Source organism: Schistocerca cancellata, chromosome 8 (assembly GCF_023864275.1).
Source record: "Schistocerca cancellata isolate TAMUIC-IGC-003103 chromosome 8, iqSchCanc2.1, whole genome shotgun sequence".
Classification (NCBI taxonomy): Eukaryota; Metazoa; Arthropoda; class Insecta; order Orthoptera; family Acrididae; genus Schistocerca; species Schistocerca cancellata.
Window position 1 is genome coordinate 321806578 of NC_064633.1, and position 21784 is coordinate 321828361.

Consider the following 21784-nt stretch of genomic DNA (forward strand, 5'->3'; position numbering starts at 1 on the left):
GACATCATATCTCTTGAACTGTATGTTGTATAATGATATATTTGTATATATCTAAAAAGAAAGATGATGAGACTTACCAAACAAAAGTGCTGGCAGGTCAATAGACACACAAACAAACACAAACATACACACAAAATTCAAGCTTTTGCAACAAACGGTTGCTTTGTCAGGAAAGAGGGAAGGAGAGGGAAAGACAAAAGGATGTGGGTTTTAAGGGAGAGGGTAAGGAGTCATTCCAATCCCGGGAGCGGAAAGACTTACCCTAGGGGGGAAAAAGGACAGGTATACACTTGCACACACACACACATATCCATCCGCATATACACAGACACAAGCAGACATATTTGTGAGCAGACAAGCAGATATATTTGTATAGGTACATTTAGTCGCATATGTGTATACTGTCAGTGAAATATGTTCTGAATAGTTAGCACCAAAAGAAGTAATAAATTTAAACATCTTGCTCGATGTGGCAGTTTTTCATTGAAGTCATTCTTTATGAGTTCACATTGCCTGATCCATGTGTCATCCAATAATAGTATATGTGGATACTTTTGTAAAACCTTGTTGTCAGTTTTGTAAAGGCCTTGTTCCTACTGCTGGGGAGGCCGAGTTGCCACTGTTGTTATGGTAGGCTGAGTTTGTGAGTTTGTGAAACAGCTTTTGGGGAAGTACCCCACTAATACAATTTCTTCCAGCAACAATGCAGAGGGTGCATCCCAGCACCCACAGCAGGGCATCTACTTGATGGTGTGAATCTGCAGTGGCATCTTCCTGACTGGAGGCCCCTTGGTAGGCATCAGCGTGGGGTTGAGCCAGTGGTGATGTCAGGGCAGGTGCTGCTGGACGTCAGCTAGTGGACAGATATGGCATCAGTTCAATGTCCATTAGCTCAAGGTCCGGAAACAGCATTGCATGACCCCACTCTGATGGACGGCACTCGGGTAGCGTCGACCAGAAAGTCCAGGAATCTGTGAACATACAAGAAGTGGTAGAACTTTGCCAGCAACAAGGGCAACTTTGATTTAGGTGCCATTTCTGCAATCCATCAGAACCTTGAATCTGAAGCATATGTGGATCAATTGAACTAATAATGACACTATGCTCCCATGACTTCTTTCTGCCATAGATTCTGTAAAACACGGGTTGGCTAATCTGATATGTTGGCTGACTGGAGTCTGCAGGTGCTGACCACAGTGGGGGATGGAGCAAATGCAAGAGTGTCCTTTAGTGTCACCCACGTAGCAATTCTGGGGGCAAAGGGCCATTGCGGGGTTGGGAGTAATAAGTGGACAAGAAGTTTGTCCACTTGCTGTTTGAACATGGGAACAAAATGGTCAGCTGCAACATTCAATTGTGGGTGGAATGGTGCTGATATGAGATGGTGTGTGCCATTTGCTGTACAGAAATCTTCAAATTCTGCAGAGACAAATTAAGATCCATTGTCCATTACGAGCAATTCTGGCAGAGCTTTGATGCAGAAAATGAACTAAGGTGCTTGCAAAGTGGAGCAAGGGAACAACAAAGGGGACTTTACCATATGTGTCAACAACTACTAACCAGCATGTGTTCCAGTAAGGGTCAACAAAACATGCAAATGCCGCCAAGCCTCCTCTACCTTGGACCACTCAAAAAATGTTGTGGAGGGGCAGCCTGATGTTCTGCACACACCTGACACTGTTCAGACATCCTTTCTATTTGCACATCCTAGCCAAACCATGGGCAATGTCTGCATGCTAAATGATTTGCACAGACAGTGTCAATTTCGTGCACATCAGTTTGAAAATACGCTTTTCATAAGTGTCAAAGTCAGCATCAGCTCCCATAGGTAGACATGAGAGAGCATCTGCATTTGCATGCTTAGAAGTGGGCTGATATATGACCTTGAACTGGTAGTTGGAGAGAGGAAAGCCCATTGTTGCAATTTCTGAGCAGTATGAATAGGAATTGGTTTGGCCAGATTGAAGAGTGACTGCAAAGGCTTGTGGTCAATACAGTAGAGGATCTAAAACTGGATCTTATGGTATCAGGTGTCAGTCACCAGAAGCAAACATTGTGGGGGACACAAAATAAGGAGCAGTGTGTTAGAGACATATATTTGTAATCTGTTTATGTTCATAACAAACAACTACTTGCTGTTTAGATTTTGGTTGGAATACCTTGAAAACAATATTCATTTGTGTATGAGGTGACCATGGTGCAGTTTACCACTGTTTACAGTTCACAAAGTGGCACCTCTCCGCCCTTTTAAGTTTCACTATGTACTTCCCTCATTACATTTTTCTTTTTGTTTAATGAGTGGGTAATTTGCTCACTATATTAGATATAAGATTCTTCCAGTATTTCTCTAGAGTCTTGTGGTCACATGCTATATTTCAGACAAATTACTACTTACATTCAGAGATTTTCAGGTATTTTTTTTAACAATACATAAATATATGTCTTATAGAAGACAACGACATGTTGATATTTTACATTTATTTGTCTTCACTAATATTTTTACCTAGCTAATTACATTTGATTGAATAAAAGGAATCGATAACAAGGGTGGAAACAATGAAGATGGAATGACATGGAATTATATCTGCAAAAACTACACGGATACACTGACTCCACAATGTAGTGTATATTTTCACTAATGATGTCTGCTAGATGAGGACACAAACCTAGATCTCTTGTTTCTTTCTTTATTTCTTCATTTTCCCCAAAGCAGTTACCTTAAGTATTATGTACATGATGAAAAGTGTTATATAAAAGAAAGCAAATGAAATGAATGTTTGATGACAGCTACAGACTTGGCTGAAGACTTTCATTGTCACTGATGTTTCCAGCAGAGGTTCTGCCATGGGGTACATGAGAGTGACACCGTTGTGGTAATGGAGTTGGAAGAGGAGTGTGATTTACGCTGCCAATTGACATACATCATTTGAATGATGATCCTTCACCACCCCTATATCCCCAGTGGATCTATTCTCACATACCCCTTACCTCTGGTGTAAACATCAGTGAAAATGAAAGTCTGAGTCAGATCAGGAAGAATGTTCACACAGTTAAGCCAACTGTGCACGAAAAGCCAAAAATCTGGGTCTGAGTCTGATTCTGGTAAAAATTATTTATTTGTCATCTGATACTCATAGTATTATTTTATGGATCATTTGTCCATTAGTCTGTCTTTATATGATATTTCAATTATATTATGAAATTTATTTTTGAAAGCTGTTGTGAAACACAGTTCATCACTAGAGCAGTTTTTATTCACATTTTGCTCAGTTATTTGCTGGCATATACATATTGTTGGATGCTAATGCTAATCTGCTTAATTAGTTGGTCTGTGCATGTTGCTCTTTATCATTACTGGTATACTTTCAAGATTTGGTTTTTATGCATCTTTATTTTCATGTCTTTTGTTTTTATTCAATTTAATACTTTATTACAGTTGAAAATTACATATGTTAATGGTTGTGACCAGTAGTAGTTAATGACCATTATATATTAAAAAAAACACATTCAGTAATGGTGTCTGTCATGATGAACTGTACTATATTAATTTTGTTAAGAAATTAAAAAAAATCATTTTTAATTTGCATCATTATATGGAAGAGTCACTTCTCTTTCAAATGGTCTTGCTTGTATGTAAGCCTTAAGGAAAGTATTTAGTGTGATGTTAACATATGGATGCATAAATCTGTGCAGAGATTCATAACAATGGACATATGGAATTGTCCCCAACAACCATTGTTTTTGAAACTTCTACCACTGCAGTAACATCTATCAACACTGGTTCTCCAATTGCAATAAGGGGTGAAATAACAACACCAAGTGGAGATGAGAACTGGACAGTTTCAACTATGCCAGTTGAAAAGTCAACTGTGCCAGAAACAACAGAAATAACTTCAACAGGTAAATATAATTATGATTGTAAATATACACTGTGTGGCTCATACTGAAGAGAAATGTTAAGAAACTACAATGGAACGTAGCACATGCAAAAAGTAGACAGATGACATTTAAAACAATTGTGATTGCAAATTCAGTAGGTAAGTAGTCAGATTGGAAATCACTGAGAGGAAATCCTGGAGAGAGAGAGAGAGAGAGAGAGAGAGAGAGAGAGAGGGAGGGAGGGAGTGACTGGGAGGGGGGGGGGGTGGGGGGTGAGGAAGGAATTGTTACTAAATACATAATTTCCAGCTAGTGTGAATATACATGTTTGTATTTGTAAGAACCTGAGATCACTATCATCAAAAAAATCCTTGTGTTTGAGACATGTAGCTCTTTTATCTTATTTATAGAAAGTTATGGATTTGTTTGTTAGCTCATCCAGAAGTGATTACTGTAGCTTATCAAATTAAAATGGATTTCACTAATGAAACGTTACTCATGTCACTGATTTTGCAAAGTTGTTGTTTCTTTGTTTAAGGCTTCATAAACCTGTATATGAGCTTAAGTGGACATGTATGGACTTATACACCTTGCAGATATGCCCTTCACATAGCAACATACCCGTTTCAGGCAGAATAACATTCCAGTTCACAGACAAAAGTTATGTAAGGGACATTAAACTAAAAAGTCTTTAGTCCATATTCAAATGTGCAGTAGCTGTACAGGGTGATTCAAAATGTTGTGCACAAACTGAAGGAGCTGACTGAAATACAGCAACTTTGGAATAGCAACTTACGGTCCTTGAAGTAATCCTGAGCCAATGAAAGCCTTGGAATGTCAGGAACAACAAGGATAATCAATGCTTACTGACCTTAAGTTCAGCAAAGATAATATACTGTCTAATAGCTGTATTTAGAATAGGCAGTACAGTGGTTCTTTTTGTTATTCATTATATATCATCATATTTAACTAATCATGAATCCATAATTATTTTCTCTTTCCTATCCTGCTATAGTTTATCAAATTTTACCTTGTTTCCAGCATGTGCTTATTGAAATATATTTTTTGTATTTGTTGTTGACTAACATGACTCTTTGTCTGTAATTTTCAGATCCATATATGGACACCACTATGTATACAACAGTACAGCCAGAAGCAACATCAGGTCTGATCTCAGCTGCTCCTTCAGTGATCAAAACTGTAGATAACTCAACAGAGAAACCACAAGATACTCCTCTGACAACAGAGTTTTACAGCATGACCACAAGACAGACAGACAGTGGTAAGGATGAAGCAGTCACATTTCCAACCACAGAGAAGCTGGATGATGTGGTAACAACAGTGACTACACCGATACTGGTGCCAACAGAAAGGGAGACAACAACTAATAAAGAGGGGAGCCAATGGCTTTATGGAGATCAACCACAGGTTTGATGATCAATTTATTAATTAATTTGATATGTAACACAACTAAAAGTGTAACACAATTTTTGTCAGTGTTAGGAAACATTGAAAGTTATTCCTAAAATGTCTACCTCCTTAGCTGAATGGTCAGCATGTCTAACTGCCATGCAGGGACTCAAGTTCAGTTCTTGGCTGTGTTGGAGATTTTTTGTGTTCAGGTATTGGATGTTGTGTTATCCGCATCATCATTGACACACAAGTCAACCCAATGCAGCGTCAGCTGGGAAGTCTTGCAACTCGGTGACCAAACTTCTCCAGATGGGGACTCCCGGCCACCAGTGCCTTACAGTCATTTCATTCATTTTTCAAGGCATTGCTAAAGTGGGAAATATTTTGACTGTATTTGACTTGTTAATTCATTCATTACTGGTAGCAAAATAGTGTTTTAAACAATATCAGAGTTTTGTGCATTGGATAAACCCACTTCAAGTTGTGCCAAATGAAATTGCTTTTATTGCCAAAGAAGGTTGAAGAGGAATGTACAAAGCCAACAACTTTTGGGAAGTTCTGAGATAATTTATTCTTTTTGAAAGTATAAAATTCTGAGTAAACTCATTATGAGCTCACTGCGATATGTGAAGACTACACCCTAAAATATGACTCTGCAATTACAAGCATATACAATTTTACTGGACTACTCTTTTGCATATCCCTGTTAGAGTAAGGTGAAGCTATCCACAACCCTAAGTTTCATTTGAATGCTGCTATGATTTACTAATCATGGTCCTTTTGAAAGTGGTGCACATTTGCCTTTTTCTCATCTCTGAACTCAATTACTGATGTATTCTGAACCATGGAGCCAATTGATTTTTTTTCACATTAATGAATTATTTCTAGTGATGAAAAAAAGTAATATGTGACAGAAAAAAATATTTGGGCTAACTGGAGATGGTACTTCAGCCCTTTGGATTTGTTGCTTGACACTGATCCATAGAGCCATCAAACTATTCCCTTACTAGAGTACAAAATTCAAACTGGTGCTCCCTATAGAGAAAATAGAAGCCAGAGCAATCATTTTAATAGAAAAAAATAGAGAGCAACTTCATTAAGAGCTTATTATTATGTATGGTGACAGTGTCACAAGGTGTAACTTTGTAAGTAAGTAGCGAAAGGGTCTCTAGTATGGGAAAATACTCCTGAAAGATGAGCCAATAGTGTTGTACATCTCTCAGAGAGGACCCAGGAACTGTCATGCAGGTGGAAGTCCATGCTCTTAATGACCACCACAGTTCAATTGGGTCATTAGTAATGAAGGTGTAGATTAATCATCAGCTATAAACTTTTAGATATACCAAAGATCTCCATTTGGTAAGCACAACATTTGCTCACCTCTGGGGAAAAACAGCAGTGATAATAAGTGGCAGCCAAAATGAAGGAGCTCCACTAGCCTTATCTTGGTGGTGTTGTATGAGTGCATGATCATAATGAATCAATATTGATTGTAATTATGACTCTAAGATAAAGTAGCAGATAAAACTGTGAAAAAGTTAAGCAGAACATTAATGAAAAATGTGATCAGAGATATGCCTTTGGGAAGGAAAGGTTGGTTTATTTTTTAAAGGGGGTAGAGGGAAGCTTACCATGGTATACTGATGTCAGGTTATGCCAGTAAGTGCCAGACAGCTATTGTAATATATTGCCCATCCTCCTTATTCTAGCAATGAGCCACCTTGTGACTTCTTTCTGTTTCCATTTCATGTATATTTCCAGGATGACAAAGTGACAAGAGGAGTGGACAACTTCTCCTGTAGACAAAATGAGTTGTTCAATCACATTATCCTTTATTTAATCCATATGTAGGACAAATGTGCCATTTCTGTGATGATCATGTGAATAAAGAGTATCTTATTCTGGAACCATGACTCTTGATTATAAAATCATTCTTTCACAGTGACAATACAAACTTCATGACTGCCCCTTCTATAACAGCATAATGGAATAAGTGTGAAGAGAAAAACTGTATTTACATCACACCCATGTAAATAAATTGTAACATATATTTTTGCTCATGATACTTTCACGACAAAAGTAAATTCCTTTTTCTAGACACTAAGTGAATTCACTCACTGTATAAAATACAGATTCTGTAAATATAACATTGTAACATCTAAAATATTAATTATTAAAGTGGTTTTCCTTACAACTGTGCTTTCATAAACATTTGGACACTGATCCCACTTTGAAATTTGAAACGATGAAAATGTATTATTTCTTTGGAGATCTGAAGTAATTAGACCTCTCAGACAATGTTTCATTTAAAGAAAATCAATTTTTTACAAAACTTTCGTGTTGTAGGAGCTTTGACTGATTTCCAGTTATCATCCTGTCTTCCTTTCTTCTTCTTCTTTTGTTTCATCCTCTTTGGAGTATGCTGGATCAACCATTTCTTTGCGCACTGTTCTTTTCTTAGGGCCCAATATTTCTTCATTCTTTCTAATCTTCTTTTCCTCTCTTCTTCTGATTCTTCCAAGATGAAGAGTTTGGACTTTTGCATAGATTTGTCTAGGAACCTTATGTTTTCATCTTTAGTAATTAATTTAGCTGTTCGATCAATATGTGAATTTTCTGAAATCTTTTATTCTACTAGGTCTTTCTCAGTTTCTTTAAACCAGTTGGGTTTTGTTTTGTGGTTACGGAAAAAGTCAAAGATTTGTTTCATTATCTGAGGAGATAATCATAAAAATTTATCCTCCTCTTTCCCATAGTATCTGAAAGTTTTTCAATTTTTTGGTAGAGAGTTTCATTTTTTATGTAAATAATCTTATTGTATTGAAATTTTGGTCCTACAATTTTTCTTAAAATTTTTCTTTCCTTTAGGTCAAGTTTCTCCATTTGGCCTTTGAAATTCATGTTTAGTATTTCTGCTTCTTACAGTGCTTCTGGCTTAATCACTGTCTTGTAATGTGTAATTTTGGATCCTAATGAAAGGGATCCTTCCCCATGAACCATGGACCTTGCCATTGGTGGGGAGGCTTGTGTGTCTCAGGGATACAGATGGCCGTACCATAAGTGCAACCACAACGGAGGGGTATCTATTGAGAGGCCAGACAAACATGTTGTTCCTGAAGAGGGGCAGCAGCCTTTACAGTAGTTGCAGGGGAACAGTCTGGATGATTGACTGACCTGGCCTTGCAACATTAACCAAAACGGGCTTGCTGTGTTGGCACTGCGAACGGCTGAAAGCAAGGGGAAACTATGGCCATAATTTTTCCCAAGGGCAGGCAGCTTTACTGTATGGATAAAAGATGATGGTGTCCTCTTGGGTAAAATGTTCCGGAGGTAAAATAGTCCCCCATTCAGATCTCCGGGCGGGGACTACTCAGGAGTACATCGTTATCAGGAAAAAGAAAACTGGCATTCTACGGATTGGAGTGTGGAATGTCAGATCCCTTAACCGGGCAGGAAGATTAGAAAATTTAAAAAGGGAAATGGATAGCTTAAAGTTAGATATAGTGGGAATTAGTGAAGTTCGGTGGCAGGAGGAACAAGACTTTTGGTCAGGTGAATACAGGGTTATAAATACAAAATCAAATAGTGGCAATGCAGGAGTAGGTTTAATAATGAATAAAAAAAATAGGAGTACAGGTAAGCTACTACAAACAGCCTAGTGAATGCATTATTGTGGCCAAGATAGACACGAAGCCCATGCCTACTACAGTAGTACAAGTTCATATGCCAACTAGCTCTGCAGATGATGAAGAAATTGAAGAAATGTATGGTGAGATAAAAGAAATTATTCAGGTAGTGAAGGGTGACGAAAATTTAATAGTCATGGGTGACTGGAATTCGAGAGTAGGAAAAGGGAGAGAAGGAAACATAGTAGGTGAATATGGATTGGGGCTAAGAAATGAAAGAGGAAGCCGCCTGGTAGAATTTTGCACAGAGCATAACTTAATCATAGCTAACACTTGGCTCAACAATCACTAAAGAAGGTTGTATACATGGAAGAATCCTGGAGATACTAGAAGGTATCAGGTAGATTATATAATGGTAAGACAGAGATTTAGGAACCAGGTTTTAAATTGTAAGACATTTCCAGGGGCAGATGTGGACTCTGACCACAATCTATTGGTTATGAACTGTAGATTAAAACTGAAGAAACTGCAAAAAATTGGGAATTTGAGGAGATGGGATGTGGATAAACTGAAATAACCAGAGGTAGTACAGAGTTTCAGGGAGAGCATAAGGGAACAATTGACAGGAATGGGGGAAAGAAGTATAGTAGAAGAAGAATGGGTAGCTCTGAGGGATGAAGTAGTGAAGGCAGCAGAGGATATAATAGGTAAAAAGACGAGGGCTAGTAGAACTCCTTGGGTAATAGAACTCCTTGGGTAACAGAAGAAATATTGAACTTAATTGACAAAATGAGAAAATATAAAAATGCAGTAAATGAAGCAGGCAAAAAGGAATACAGACGTCTCAAAAATGAGATCGATAGGAAGTGCAAAATGGCTAAGCAGGGATGGCTAGAGGACAAATGTAAGGATGTAGAGGCTTATCTCACTAGGGGTAAGATAGATACTGCCTACAGGAAAATTAAAGAGACCTTCGGAGAAAAGAGAACCACTTGTATGAATATCAAGAGCTCAGATGGAAAGCCAGTTCTAAGCAAAGAAGGGAAAGCATGGAAGGAGTATGTAGAGGGCCTATACAAGGGTGATATACTTGAGGACAATGTTATGGAAATGGAAGAGGATGTAGATGAATATAAAATGGGAGATACGATACTGCGTGAAGAGTTTCACAGAGCACTGAAAGACCTGAGTTGAAACAAGGCCCCGGGAGTAGACACATTCCATTTGAACTGCTGACGGCCTTCGGAGAGCCAGTCCTGACAAAACTCTACCATCTGGTGACCAAGATGTATGAGACAGGCGAAATACCCTCAGACTTCAAGAAGAATATAATAATTCCAATCCCAAAGAAAGCAGGTGTTGACAGATGTAAAAATTACCGAACTATCAGTTTAATCAATCACAGCTGCAAAATACTAACGCGAATTCTTTACAGACGAATGGAAAAACTAGTAGAAGCCGACCTCTGGGAAGATCAGTTTGGATTCCGTAGAAATATTGGAACACATGAGGCAATACTGACATTACGACTTATCTTAGAGGAAAGATTAAGGAAAGGCAAACCTACGTTTCTAGCATTTGTAAACTTAGAGAAAGCTTTTGACAATGTTGACTGGAATACGCTCTTTCAAATTCTAAAGATGGCAGGCGTAAAATACAGGGAGTGAATGGCTATTTGCAATTTGTACAGAAACCAGATGGCAGTTATAAGAGTTGAGGGGCATGAAAGGGAAGCAGTGGTTGGGAAGGGAGTGAGACAGGGTTGTAGCCTATCCCTGATGTTATTCAATCTGTATATTGAGCAAGCAGTAAAGGAAACAAAAGAAAAATTCGGAGTAGGTATTACAATTCATGGAGAAGAAATAAAAACTCAGAGGTTTGCCGATGACGTTGTAATTCTATCAGAGACAGCAAAGGACTTGGAAGAGCAGTCAAACGGAATGGACAGCGTCTTGAAAGGAGGATATAAGATGAATATCAACAAAAGCAAAACGAGGATAATGGGATGTAGGCGAATTAAGTCAGGTGATGCTGAGGCAATTAGATTAGGAAATGAGACACTTAAAGTAGTAAAGGAGTTTTGCTATTTGGGGAGCAAAATAACTGATGATGGTCGAAGTAGAGAGGATATAAAATGCAGATGGACAATGGCAAGGAAAGCATTTCTGAAGAAGAGAAATTTCTTAACATCAAGTATTGATTTAAGTGTCAGGAAGTCGTTTCTGAAAGTATTTGTATGGAGTGTAGCCATGTATGGAAGTGAAACATGGACGATAAATAGTTTGGACAAGAAGAGAATAGAAGCTTTCAAAATGTGGTACTACAGAAGAATGCTGAAGATTAGATGGGTAGATCACATAACTAATGAGGAGGTATTGAATAGAATTGTGGAGAAGAGGAGTATGTGGCACAACTTGACAAAAAGAAGTGACCAGTTAGTAGGACATGTTCTGATTCATCAAGGGATCACAAATTTAGCATTGGAGGGCAGTGTGGAGGGTAAAAATCGTAGAGGGAGACCAAGAGATGAATACACTAAGCAGATTCAGAAGGATGTGGGTTGCAGCAAGTACTGGGAGATGAAGAAGCTTGCACAGGATAGAGTAGCATGGAGAGCTGCATCAAACCAGTCTCAGGACTGAAGGCCACAACAACAACAACATGTGAATTAATATGAAATGTGCACTTCTTGGTTGTATTATTTCCTTTCACTGATTGGATGTGAAAGGACTGAGTGGTTGTGTACCTTCCTCAGGGTGTATATGCCCCAGGACAACCATGAAAAATTTGAAACATTTTCATGCAGGAAAAATCTGGGAATTACCTGGGAATTTTTTAGAATTATGGGAATTTTTTGTTGCATCAAAAGCTTTAGCATGAAGACTATTCAATGCAGGCCCCACCAGAAGACAACACGCAAGTGAAAAGGTGCCCATTAAGGGTCTTAACATTCTTGTGTGCTGTCGAGAGCTAGTATGCACTTAAAAATGCAGTGAATAATTATTAAACTTATCTGAAATAGTTACTCACTTCCTGCTGGAGACATCTCCTGGCACTTGTAAGACCTGCACTGTCATGTGCTGTGATGTACCCGCCATGACCTGTCTTTCTTGTGGGCCTCATTTTAATGAAAATGACATTACAAGTGTTTACATTTCTAACAGATCACAAGAAAATATTGTGAATGGTGGTTTGAGAAACATTACTTTCAAAGTAAATTTCCTTTTCTGCAAAATGAATTTTGTTAAATCACAGAGCATTTGACTCTCATTCAAAACTTAACACTTTGAGGACCAGCCATTTACAAAAATTTCTGGATCAGAAGACCAGCCATTATTTAAAATTTTACTGGCACATTTGTGTTTGATACAACTTAACGGGTAACACATGCTAAAAAAGACCCAGATAGTTTTTCATATTTCCTTTATAAATTACAAACTATGCAATAAGGATGACAAAAGTATAATTGTGTTTCAAAAAAAGAAAAAAAAAGAGGAAAGGGCGTGGGGTGGGATGGGAGATGTGAGGTGAGTTCTTCAGCAATTTCGCAAGTAATGGAGTCTTCAATGGAAAACTCAAAGTGCTTGTGGAACATATTTTCAGCCAGATAACCCACAGAATGTTTGGTGAACAACACTGAAATTTACAATCATGCTTGTCAGAAATATTCAGCTGCTACGATTTAAACTGTGCTATTAGGATCCTACCCTACCACATGCTCAGAAAAAACAGCAAAAAATATTTGATGACCAGTATTATGTGTGGAAGTTTAGCTTTTCTTGATGAAAAATATCATCTAGTAGTCATATTTTGCAAAGAAAGAATACATATTAGGGCACCATATTTTTCCAAATTCGAAGCTTGCTGCTAGGCCACTACTGAGGTCTCTGTTTCCATATTGTAGCATGGGCATAGTGCTTCTTATATTTTGGTGTTCTGTATTCAGAAACTACTGTGCTGTACTTAGTGAATTCAAATTTATATCTTTTTAATACCAATAAATGCTATGTTAATTTTACCATGCATTAAAGATCTTTCCAAAATGTGTATTTTTGCTGGGAGTGCTGGGAAGTTCTACGCCAATGTATAAAACTTTACCATTTAAAGGACTGATATGTTTTGCAGTTCCAAGGAAAAGTACATTGTCACTTAACATGGAAAAAATGTACTTTTGCATGAGGTATATTGTATTTTCACCTGGAAAAATATGCATTTTCACCCAGAAAAAAGTATATTTTTAACCAGTAAGTCTGTGGAAAATCCAGGAATATTTTTGATGGCTGTGTATACACCCTGTTTGTGCAAGCTGTTACTAGTCTAATTTTAATTTCAATTAAGGGACTGATCTATAGAGGCTGAAGAATATTCATAGCTTCTGTCACGGATTTTGGATTTTTATCAATAGGCTCTTCTGAGACACATGTCATATTTCCTTGAGTGTGTTCCAGTTAATTTTTTTTAGCATTTCTGTTTACACTCTCTCACCAAACAAGGCCTAAGACCACATTGTCTTTCTTTGTATGTGTTTGATGTTCTCTGTTAGCCTGAAATGGGTTCTGTACATTTGAGCAGTATTCAAGTATGGGCTGACCAGTCTTTCATGGGTAAATGTAAGTTTCAGAGTATCCTGCAAATGCACTGAACTCTGCCACTTGCTTTACCTGCAACTGAGCCTATGTGATCTTTTCACATAATATATCAATAGAATGTTACTACCAAGAATTTATATTTCATGACTGTATTTGTGAGTCATTAATCCTATAGTTAAAGGCTACCTCCCTTTTAAATTCCATAAATGTAGAACTGTGTCATAGGAACAGAGATGTCACTGGAATAAACAGTATTACCTCTTATTCAGCTTGCAGGATTTTTCTGTTCAGCTATTTGTATAATCAGAGAACTTGTGAAAACATGGACGAATAAGGTTTCTTTTTAATTTGGTCCATAATTTGTAGGGATTCTCAGTTTTTTTGTTTTATGTTAGATGGGATTGAGCTGAAGACCTTCATATTAGACATGGAATCCACTCCAACCTAAGATGCAGAGGCAATATCTACAGAAAATTATTATTTCTGCCCTGTATTGTGGTTGTGCAGATTACAATACAGTGGAAACTGATTTTTGTTTTTGTATAGTAGAAACTGATTTTTGTTTCTAGTGGCAAAGACCAGTAAGGAGTAAATGCACAACAGAGTAATGTGAGAATTTCTCAATCTGTGAAGAGGCTTTTGCAAAATGTTTGATTACCTCCTTTGTACAGTAGTTTTACTGCACACTTTTTCAGAATAAACATTGTTAATTTGGCTAGTATTTCTGAAGAAATAATTTTGTAAGACATGGAGTGAAAATATATAAAATCACTTAATTTTAGAAAAGATAGAAAGAGAATGTAAAAAATTAAACCCAGCTGGAAAATGGCTGGATAATAACACAGTAAATTGAATTGCATATGTGAAGTACATTGTTCAAATAACTGATAGCAAAGAGGACTTGCAGTTCATGACAAGTTCTTACAGAAATATTGCAAGGAAAGCAGCTTTACAAATTAACGAGGGGCAAACTGAGTACATGGTCGTGAGTAAGACAATCAATGATGGTCCCCACAACAGTTGATGAATTCACTTTTAAAAGATTAGATATATTTAAATATTTGGAAGTATTTTTAGTAAGTAGGATAGAATGGAAATGGAGACTAAGGCAAGGGTCTCAGCCACAAATAGAGCCGATTTTTGGCTATGGTATACGCTCTGCAGTAGACCAGTTTTGAGGTCGGACTGTACCACAGTGTAATTCTCCCAATAGCTCTATATGGGTGTGAAATATTTGCATTAAGGAAAGTAGATGAACAAAAACTGCTAGTCTTCAAGAAGAAGATATTAAGTAAAATATTTGGCCTCAAGACAAACACCTAGTTACAGGAGGGGAAGATATTAAAAAGCCAGGAACTGGCAGATCTATACATACAAGCTGATGTTGGCTGAAGGATGAAGAAAGGAAGACTGATGTGGGCAGAACACTTAATTAGGATGGAAGAGGAAAGACTACTGTAAGATTATCAGGATCTGTGGAGGATAGAAGGGGCTGATGAGGACCACAGATAGGATGGAAGGACAATTGTGACAGAAATACAGAGAATGGACCATGAAAGTCAGGAACAGAAATGACTGGTGGAGGAATGTAGAGCATGTATATGGTCTCACAGGCCAAAATGGAAACTAAGAAGAAGAAGAAGAAGAAGAAGAAGCCAACAGAATGATCTTCAAGATGACAGAATGACAGTCAGTTCCGAGTGGAGAACATAAAGTTCTGAGTTTCTTGATTAGTTTGTCTTTATGTTCTGTTTTTTTTGTCTATATATGTTATTGTTAGAGAGGACACATCCTGTTATTTGATTGGCCATTGTCAAACATAGAAGTAGCTTCTGGAGTGCTCCAGCGTAGAGCATTGAAGCACTTGCTGTTCATGTTGTATATTGATGACCTAGCAAACAGTATTACTAGTAATCTTGACTTTTTCCAGATGATGCAGTTATCTGTAATGAAGTACAGTTAGAAAAAAGCTACACAAATATTCAGTCAGATCTTGATAAGATTTTGGACTGGAAAAAAAAAATAAAAAAATAGGTCATAGGTGCAGTCATAGGTAAAGCAGATGGCAGACTTCAGTTCATTAGTAGAACACAAGGGAAATGCAATCAGTCTACTAAAGAGATTGCTCACAAAACAATTGTGCAGCCATCCTAAAATATTGCTCTAGTGTGTGCAACTTGTACCAGATAGGATTAAAATGGAGAATGATTGTACAAAAATGAGTGAAGTGCGAATGGTCACAGATTTGTTTGACCCATAGGACAGCATCATTGAAATTCTGAAGAAACTAAACTGACAGACACTTGAAGATAGATGCAAACCATTCCATGAAAGCCTTACAAGGTTGGACTAATTACAGTGTGCACAAAATTTTAGGAATCATTTTTCCCATGCTCCATACGTGGGTGAAACGAGAAGAACTCTAATAACTAGTACTATGCTAGTTTGCCCTGCCATGCACTTTGCAGTTGTTTGCAGAACATAGATTTATATGTATGCATTTTAGGTGGTTACCCAGCTATACTCCAAAGAATTTTATGCAATTTTTCATGTGGTATGTGAATATTAATGTCTGCTTCTGGTAAGAGCAGGTCAATTTTTATATATCTAAATTAGCACAATCTGAGTTTATATGAGATCAAGTCTATCCATTTCTGCTGTTGTATAATGTGGCCTATCAGACTGGATAATAATGACCTATATTTTTCTAAATGCAGGAGGGCAGCAATAACAATAGGTGGCAGGAAGAAGCTACTACAACAACCAAAGACGGAGCTATGGACACAGCTACATATGTACCTGAAACCACTACAGAACAAGATTCTGACAAAGGTATCATAAATTTTATATACTGGTGGAAGCCTTAGTGCTGCAGTTGGACATTTGCACTGCTAATCTCAAGGTTGGCTGACATGTAGAGTATCGTTGCTCATTAGCCACAATGTAAACTTTTTATACAAACTTACATATTTGGATATTGCTGAACATATTACAGTGATACTGAAGGCCTGTGTGTGTATAGGAATAACTATGGGGGGACAAACAGACAATCAGAGTTAGATTTCTTGATGTATAATCATTGATTATATTGTCAAAAGTTCAATTTCAACTGTTGTTCAACATGCATTGCATACTAACTATTTTATACTAATTGTGGCCAAGAACTATTTAATAATGTAGGTATTATTCGTAAATCACTAAAGAAGGAAAAAGAGAAAAAGAGAGAGAGAGTGAAAGAATCATATTTCCTCACACTCCTAACTTACTGCAACAAATTTTGTGAACATAATAAACATTTACACAAATTATGTTAGTAATATAATTTTATAATAAATGTTAAAATATATATGTCTCAGTGAATATTTTCTTTTTTTCGTAGATTTATGCCTGAGAAATATGTAAACAGACATGTACATTACTTATTGAACCTCACTCTCCTTACAGAACTGAATGAATGGGATGTACCTGATAAAAGTGAGACAGTGACTGCATTTTGTAGACTCAGCCTTCTGGCATCTGGAGAGCAGGTGTGTCTATATCTGGGAGGGCTTCCCTGCAATATTGCTCAAATTCTACAGCAGTACACAGGAAGGTAACACATGTCATTTGTTGTTTGTATGCAGTGACTAAAATTTTTATTTATGCTACATTATGATCATTCATTACACATAGATAAAATTTCCACGCAACACTGTACAAAAATAGTACAGTGTGTGAGACAAAATGTAAAATGATGTGCAATAATACTTTTGTTACTGTTGTTGCTGACCTTCTTTACATATATAAATTAAAGTCCCTTGCTTACCTCTGACTAATCTCAGGAACTATTGTAGAGATTTGTTCGTAGGAAAACCAGTTTATGAGAAATGTTTGCGTCCAATTTACAAATATTCTGTGGCAAATTAGCTGAACTGTGAAGACTTAGTAAACTGCCACCTGTGAATATGATGCCACTGCCATCTAGCAGTGAATGGTAGAACTCATTGGACTCACAGCTTTATGTGAAATGACTCTTCCTTTCATGTACTTACAATAGGCAGAAAGTGTCCAGCACAGCAGGCTCAATGTATATGCACCTTTGTGTATTCACTTATTATTTGTTCAGATACTTTCAAGTTGTTCAGAAGACTGGTAAATGAATCTCCATGTGTAAGAAAGAGATTTAGGCCTTTTGAAGATCATAAAGACATGGACATGATCTTCTTGAATGGGACTCAGAAATTTCTTACAAATGAAAACAGAAAATTTCAAAAAAGGTATACAGATGATTCATGGAGGCATTTCAAAATGTGACAACAATTTCAGACTGCCAGTTTCTGTTTGCCGCAGATTAGCAGTTGCAATTTATACTCATAATTCACTACAAATTCTTTGAACAATGTGCAGAAAGTTACTGAACTTTGAAATATCATAATAAATATGACCAATAATGAAAAGATAACCACTTCATCATCAGACAGTGATGTGAGACTTAAAATGTGAAAGTATCTTTAAGCAATATTTTCCTTGTAATTATTTGAGAACAACTGCACAGCAAAAAAACATGTAAATCTAAATTCTGTTTTTATTTTATTTTATTTTTTATAATTAACTTTGCTTCATTTACTAACAGCATGTTCTTTCAGCAGCACTGCAGATGACTCGATTTTCAGCTTTCTGCTTTCCTTGAATCAAATCTAGATGCAGATGTGATTCTTTGTATGCCACAGTGAAAAAGCTGCCACATTTTGTAACAAAGAATTGTGGCAATGAGTTTCAACAGTGCATCACAGTGTGTACTAAGATTCACAAGAATAGTGGTCACAGGAGCTCAATATCATGGATGTTTCTTCTTATTTTTTCTTTTATTTGTGCCATCCTAGCCAGTCTCCAATACATATTGAATTACTCCCACACATATACACCCAAGATTCACATGCAGTACTCACATTGGTTGTAAACATATTTCTTACATCACAATGTGCACCCATCATTGTCATGAGAGGTTACTCCAAATGTCAATCCAATATGGAACACGTAACAGTCATGCCTCCAGACAACTTTCTGGCATGTGCTGCTTACATCACTCATGTTATGTGAAAGTGATGATATACAGTTACCTAATGTTGTTCTCTGAATTTTAACATAACTCTATCCAGTGGCCCCCAAAGAAAATACTACTGTGCCAGATACATTGTCTGACCCTGGATACATAATGATACCTGTATCATGCTGGGCTGGGTCAATAGTATCATATAATTCACTCAAGGATGAACCTAATCTAGCATCACAATGTCTGGTATCACCAACAAGAAGAAATAAGGGAGATGCCAAAATACATCTATACTAAATACACTGATGAGTCAAGACAATCATTACCACTGCTTAATTGTTTAGTACACAATGAGTACAACAAAAATTTTGTGTGACATAGATTTGACAAACCCTTGCTAGGTTTCTGCAGGTATGTGGCACCAGGTATCTGTATATATGTCACAAAATTACCATAAAATAAGAGCCACTGGTTTGTGGGTGTGGAGGTTGCACCTAACAGCGTGCCAAATGTGTTCCATTGGGTTCAGATCAAACAAATCTGGCGGCAGAGACATCTACATGAGTTCACTATCATTCTCCTCAAATATATGTAGCATCACTCTGGCCTTTTGACAAGGACAATTATCCTGCTGGGAGATGCCATCACTGCCAGGAAAGGCATCAAGCAAGAATTATTTCCCATTTGTTTCTACTCTGTCTAACTTATGTCTCTTAACACCTTGTGTCTGCAACACTGCCAGGTAGCATTCAATATTGTGGAGGGCAGTTGTCATAATGTTTTGGTTCATAAATGTATACGACAATAAGGTTTGAAAGATGCTTTCACACAGAATGACCCTTTTGTCATTTTTTATCTGAATTGCAGGGTAATTATGTACCAGCAAGTAGTTATCCATATGCCAGGGAAAGAGGTGCGATGTGATGACATTACTAGAGAGAGAACCCTAGATGTCTATATACAAGATGAAAATGGTTCATTTGATTATGATCTAAGTGTGTTGCTGAAAAAGATCTGGGATGAAAGCCACCCATCACTTCCATTTCAGGTGAGATGTAGTAATTTTCTGTATTATGTCATAAAAAGACCATTAAAATTTTAATAGATAGTCATATTATAATTCAATACCTCTTCATGTCAGCAGACTGAGCAGCATGCTTACTATTGTGCTCCTGAATATTACGTCAGAAACCACTCTGTTAATGCCCAACAGGAGCAGACATTTATCAAATACAGTACACTAAGTAACATGCTATTGTTTTACTTACACTGCTGTACAATGTAGTTAATGAAATTTTAGGAGTACCGGTAATATAAAATATACAATCATCATCGTTTCTGTTTGTTACATGTATAGAGTTATACAGCTATTTTCACCTATCACACTGAAACTCATGAAGTTCAATATTTCATCCTCAGATTCTCAACATGGAGTTAGTGAAGGATGGCCTAAATGACACTAGCACAGCTCCTCCTGACCCAGGTTTTGAATCAGATCCCAATGGAGAAATAACACCAGGTCTCTTAGCAGCTATTATTGTGGCCTGTATAGGAACTGTCAGCTTACTCCTGCTTTTTGGCTTAATGGTAAGTGCACTGTGAAATCTGAATAGTATACAGCTAATTACCTCCACAGGTAAATAGAGAAAATAATATTCAGTTTTGAGAAAATAGGCATATAGCTTTGTCACACACATAAATGGTTCTTGCTTTTCATTATTCTAATATGCAGAGAAATTCTCTGTGCTGATGGTGCTATCTGTTTTATAAAAAATTTGATGTTTAGTGTATATGCACCAGGATCTAAGTTGTAAGTTACTAGAAACCAGTGTCATGTTCTTAGTCTTTCTTGTCCTCTTTTATGCTCAACGAAGAACCTCATCAAGTACAATATGAATAAAAACTAATGCATTTGAATAACAAGTCATGGTGTAGTATTTAAAATCAGGATACTGATAGTGAGTCTGAAACTTCAAACCCTGTTCATTGTGTACTAATTTGTCACCTATAGATGTGTTTCATTTTGCTTAAATAAAGTTTAAGAATAACTGTTCATTTAGCTGAAAACTTAAAATTTAATAAAAAATCAAGCAATCATGAGAAATCACCTACTGATGGAAAGAGTTTAGAAATAATAATGTGCAATAATAGCTAAAAATAATATTGTATATAATTTTTGTTAGTAGAAAAGACTTACCAGTTTTCTTCTTAAATCCATCAACCTGATTAGAGAAAAATGTCATAGAATTCTTTTTTTATCCTAATATGCAATATCAGGAGAGATGTGCTGGAAGTACTACTGGCTTCTTTCACATGACAGAGTGCTTGTAAACTACAATGTTACCTATAAAGCATTCTGACAATGATGTCACACTCTTAGATTACCTATTGAACTTATGACATGAATCAGATGGTATAAATAGTGCATACAAGCAGCTATTTTAGCACCTTTACAGTCTAGATGCTGTGAGTAATTGGTTCTAATGTGGTGGGTTGAAGAAGTGCAAGATAGGTGAAGGTCAGGGTGAGACAATATGTAAGGAGGAGGAGGGACAAAAGGGAATGAAATAAAAGACTGCTAAGAAAACAGTGTGCTGCAGAGTAGTGGACCCATTAGATACAGAGGTCAAGAAGGATCATGTAATGCATGCATTGAAATATCTTCTGCACTGCAAGGATCTTCTGCCTTCACAGTTTGACCCATCTTCTATGTTGCCTCCCTGCATTTTTCTTCCCTGCTGAATGGATAGATAGATACTTTTCAATCCATAGGTGCATAGTGGGCAGATCCACAAGGACCTTTCAGTCTCCACAGAAACTTTGATTCATATGCTTCTTTATTTGATTTTTTTTTTTTTCACTTTTGAGCAGAGAAGTATTGCATCATGTATTTAGGTAATCCATCATCAACCATCTGCTGCAAATGTCTTCTTCCATTTCTCTATGTATTTTTACATTTTATTGTTTAGAGCATGCATATGTAGTTTGTATCATATATCTTCATTCCTCTGTCTGCCTTGTAGAATGCAACTTTCCACAGTAACTTTGTTTCAACTAATTTTTTTGCTTTTCCTTTTGAGTGGGAATGCAGCTTTCGCATACATGTAATGATGTGCGTTACCATTGACTAGTGGAATTTTAGCAGAGTGTCCTTTCTGGTCTTATTCAGTAGTGTTTAGTGCATTCCACCGTTTATACACAGTGAGTTGTGTAAGATATCACATCTCTTACTATGTCAATGGTTC

The 21784-nt window shown here is 36.9% G+C and overlaps 1 protein-coding gene across 1 annotated transcript in view; it reads left to right on the forward strand.

Moving 5' to 3' along the window:
• LOC126094434 (uncharacterized) overlaps nucleotides 1-21784 on the forward strand; it is a 514476-nt gene that overhangs the window by 473177 nt on the left and 19515 nt on the right. Inside the window, exons 11-16 of the mRNA XM_049908800.1 lie at nucleotides 3694-3900; nucleotides 4991-5307; nucleotides 16225-16339; nucleotides 16952-17099; nucleotides 19407-19587; nucleotides 19959-20126. Of these exons, the coding sequence (XP_049764757.1) occupies nucleotides 3694-3900; nucleotides 4991-5307; nucleotides 16225-16339; nucleotides 16952-17099; nucleotides 19407-19587; nucleotides 19959-20126 (1136 nt within the window). The remainder of the gene's footprint in view (nucleotides 1-3693; nucleotides 3901-4990; nucleotides 5308-16224; nucleotides 16340-16951; nucleotides 17100-19406; nucleotides 19588-19958; nucleotides 20127-21784) is intronic.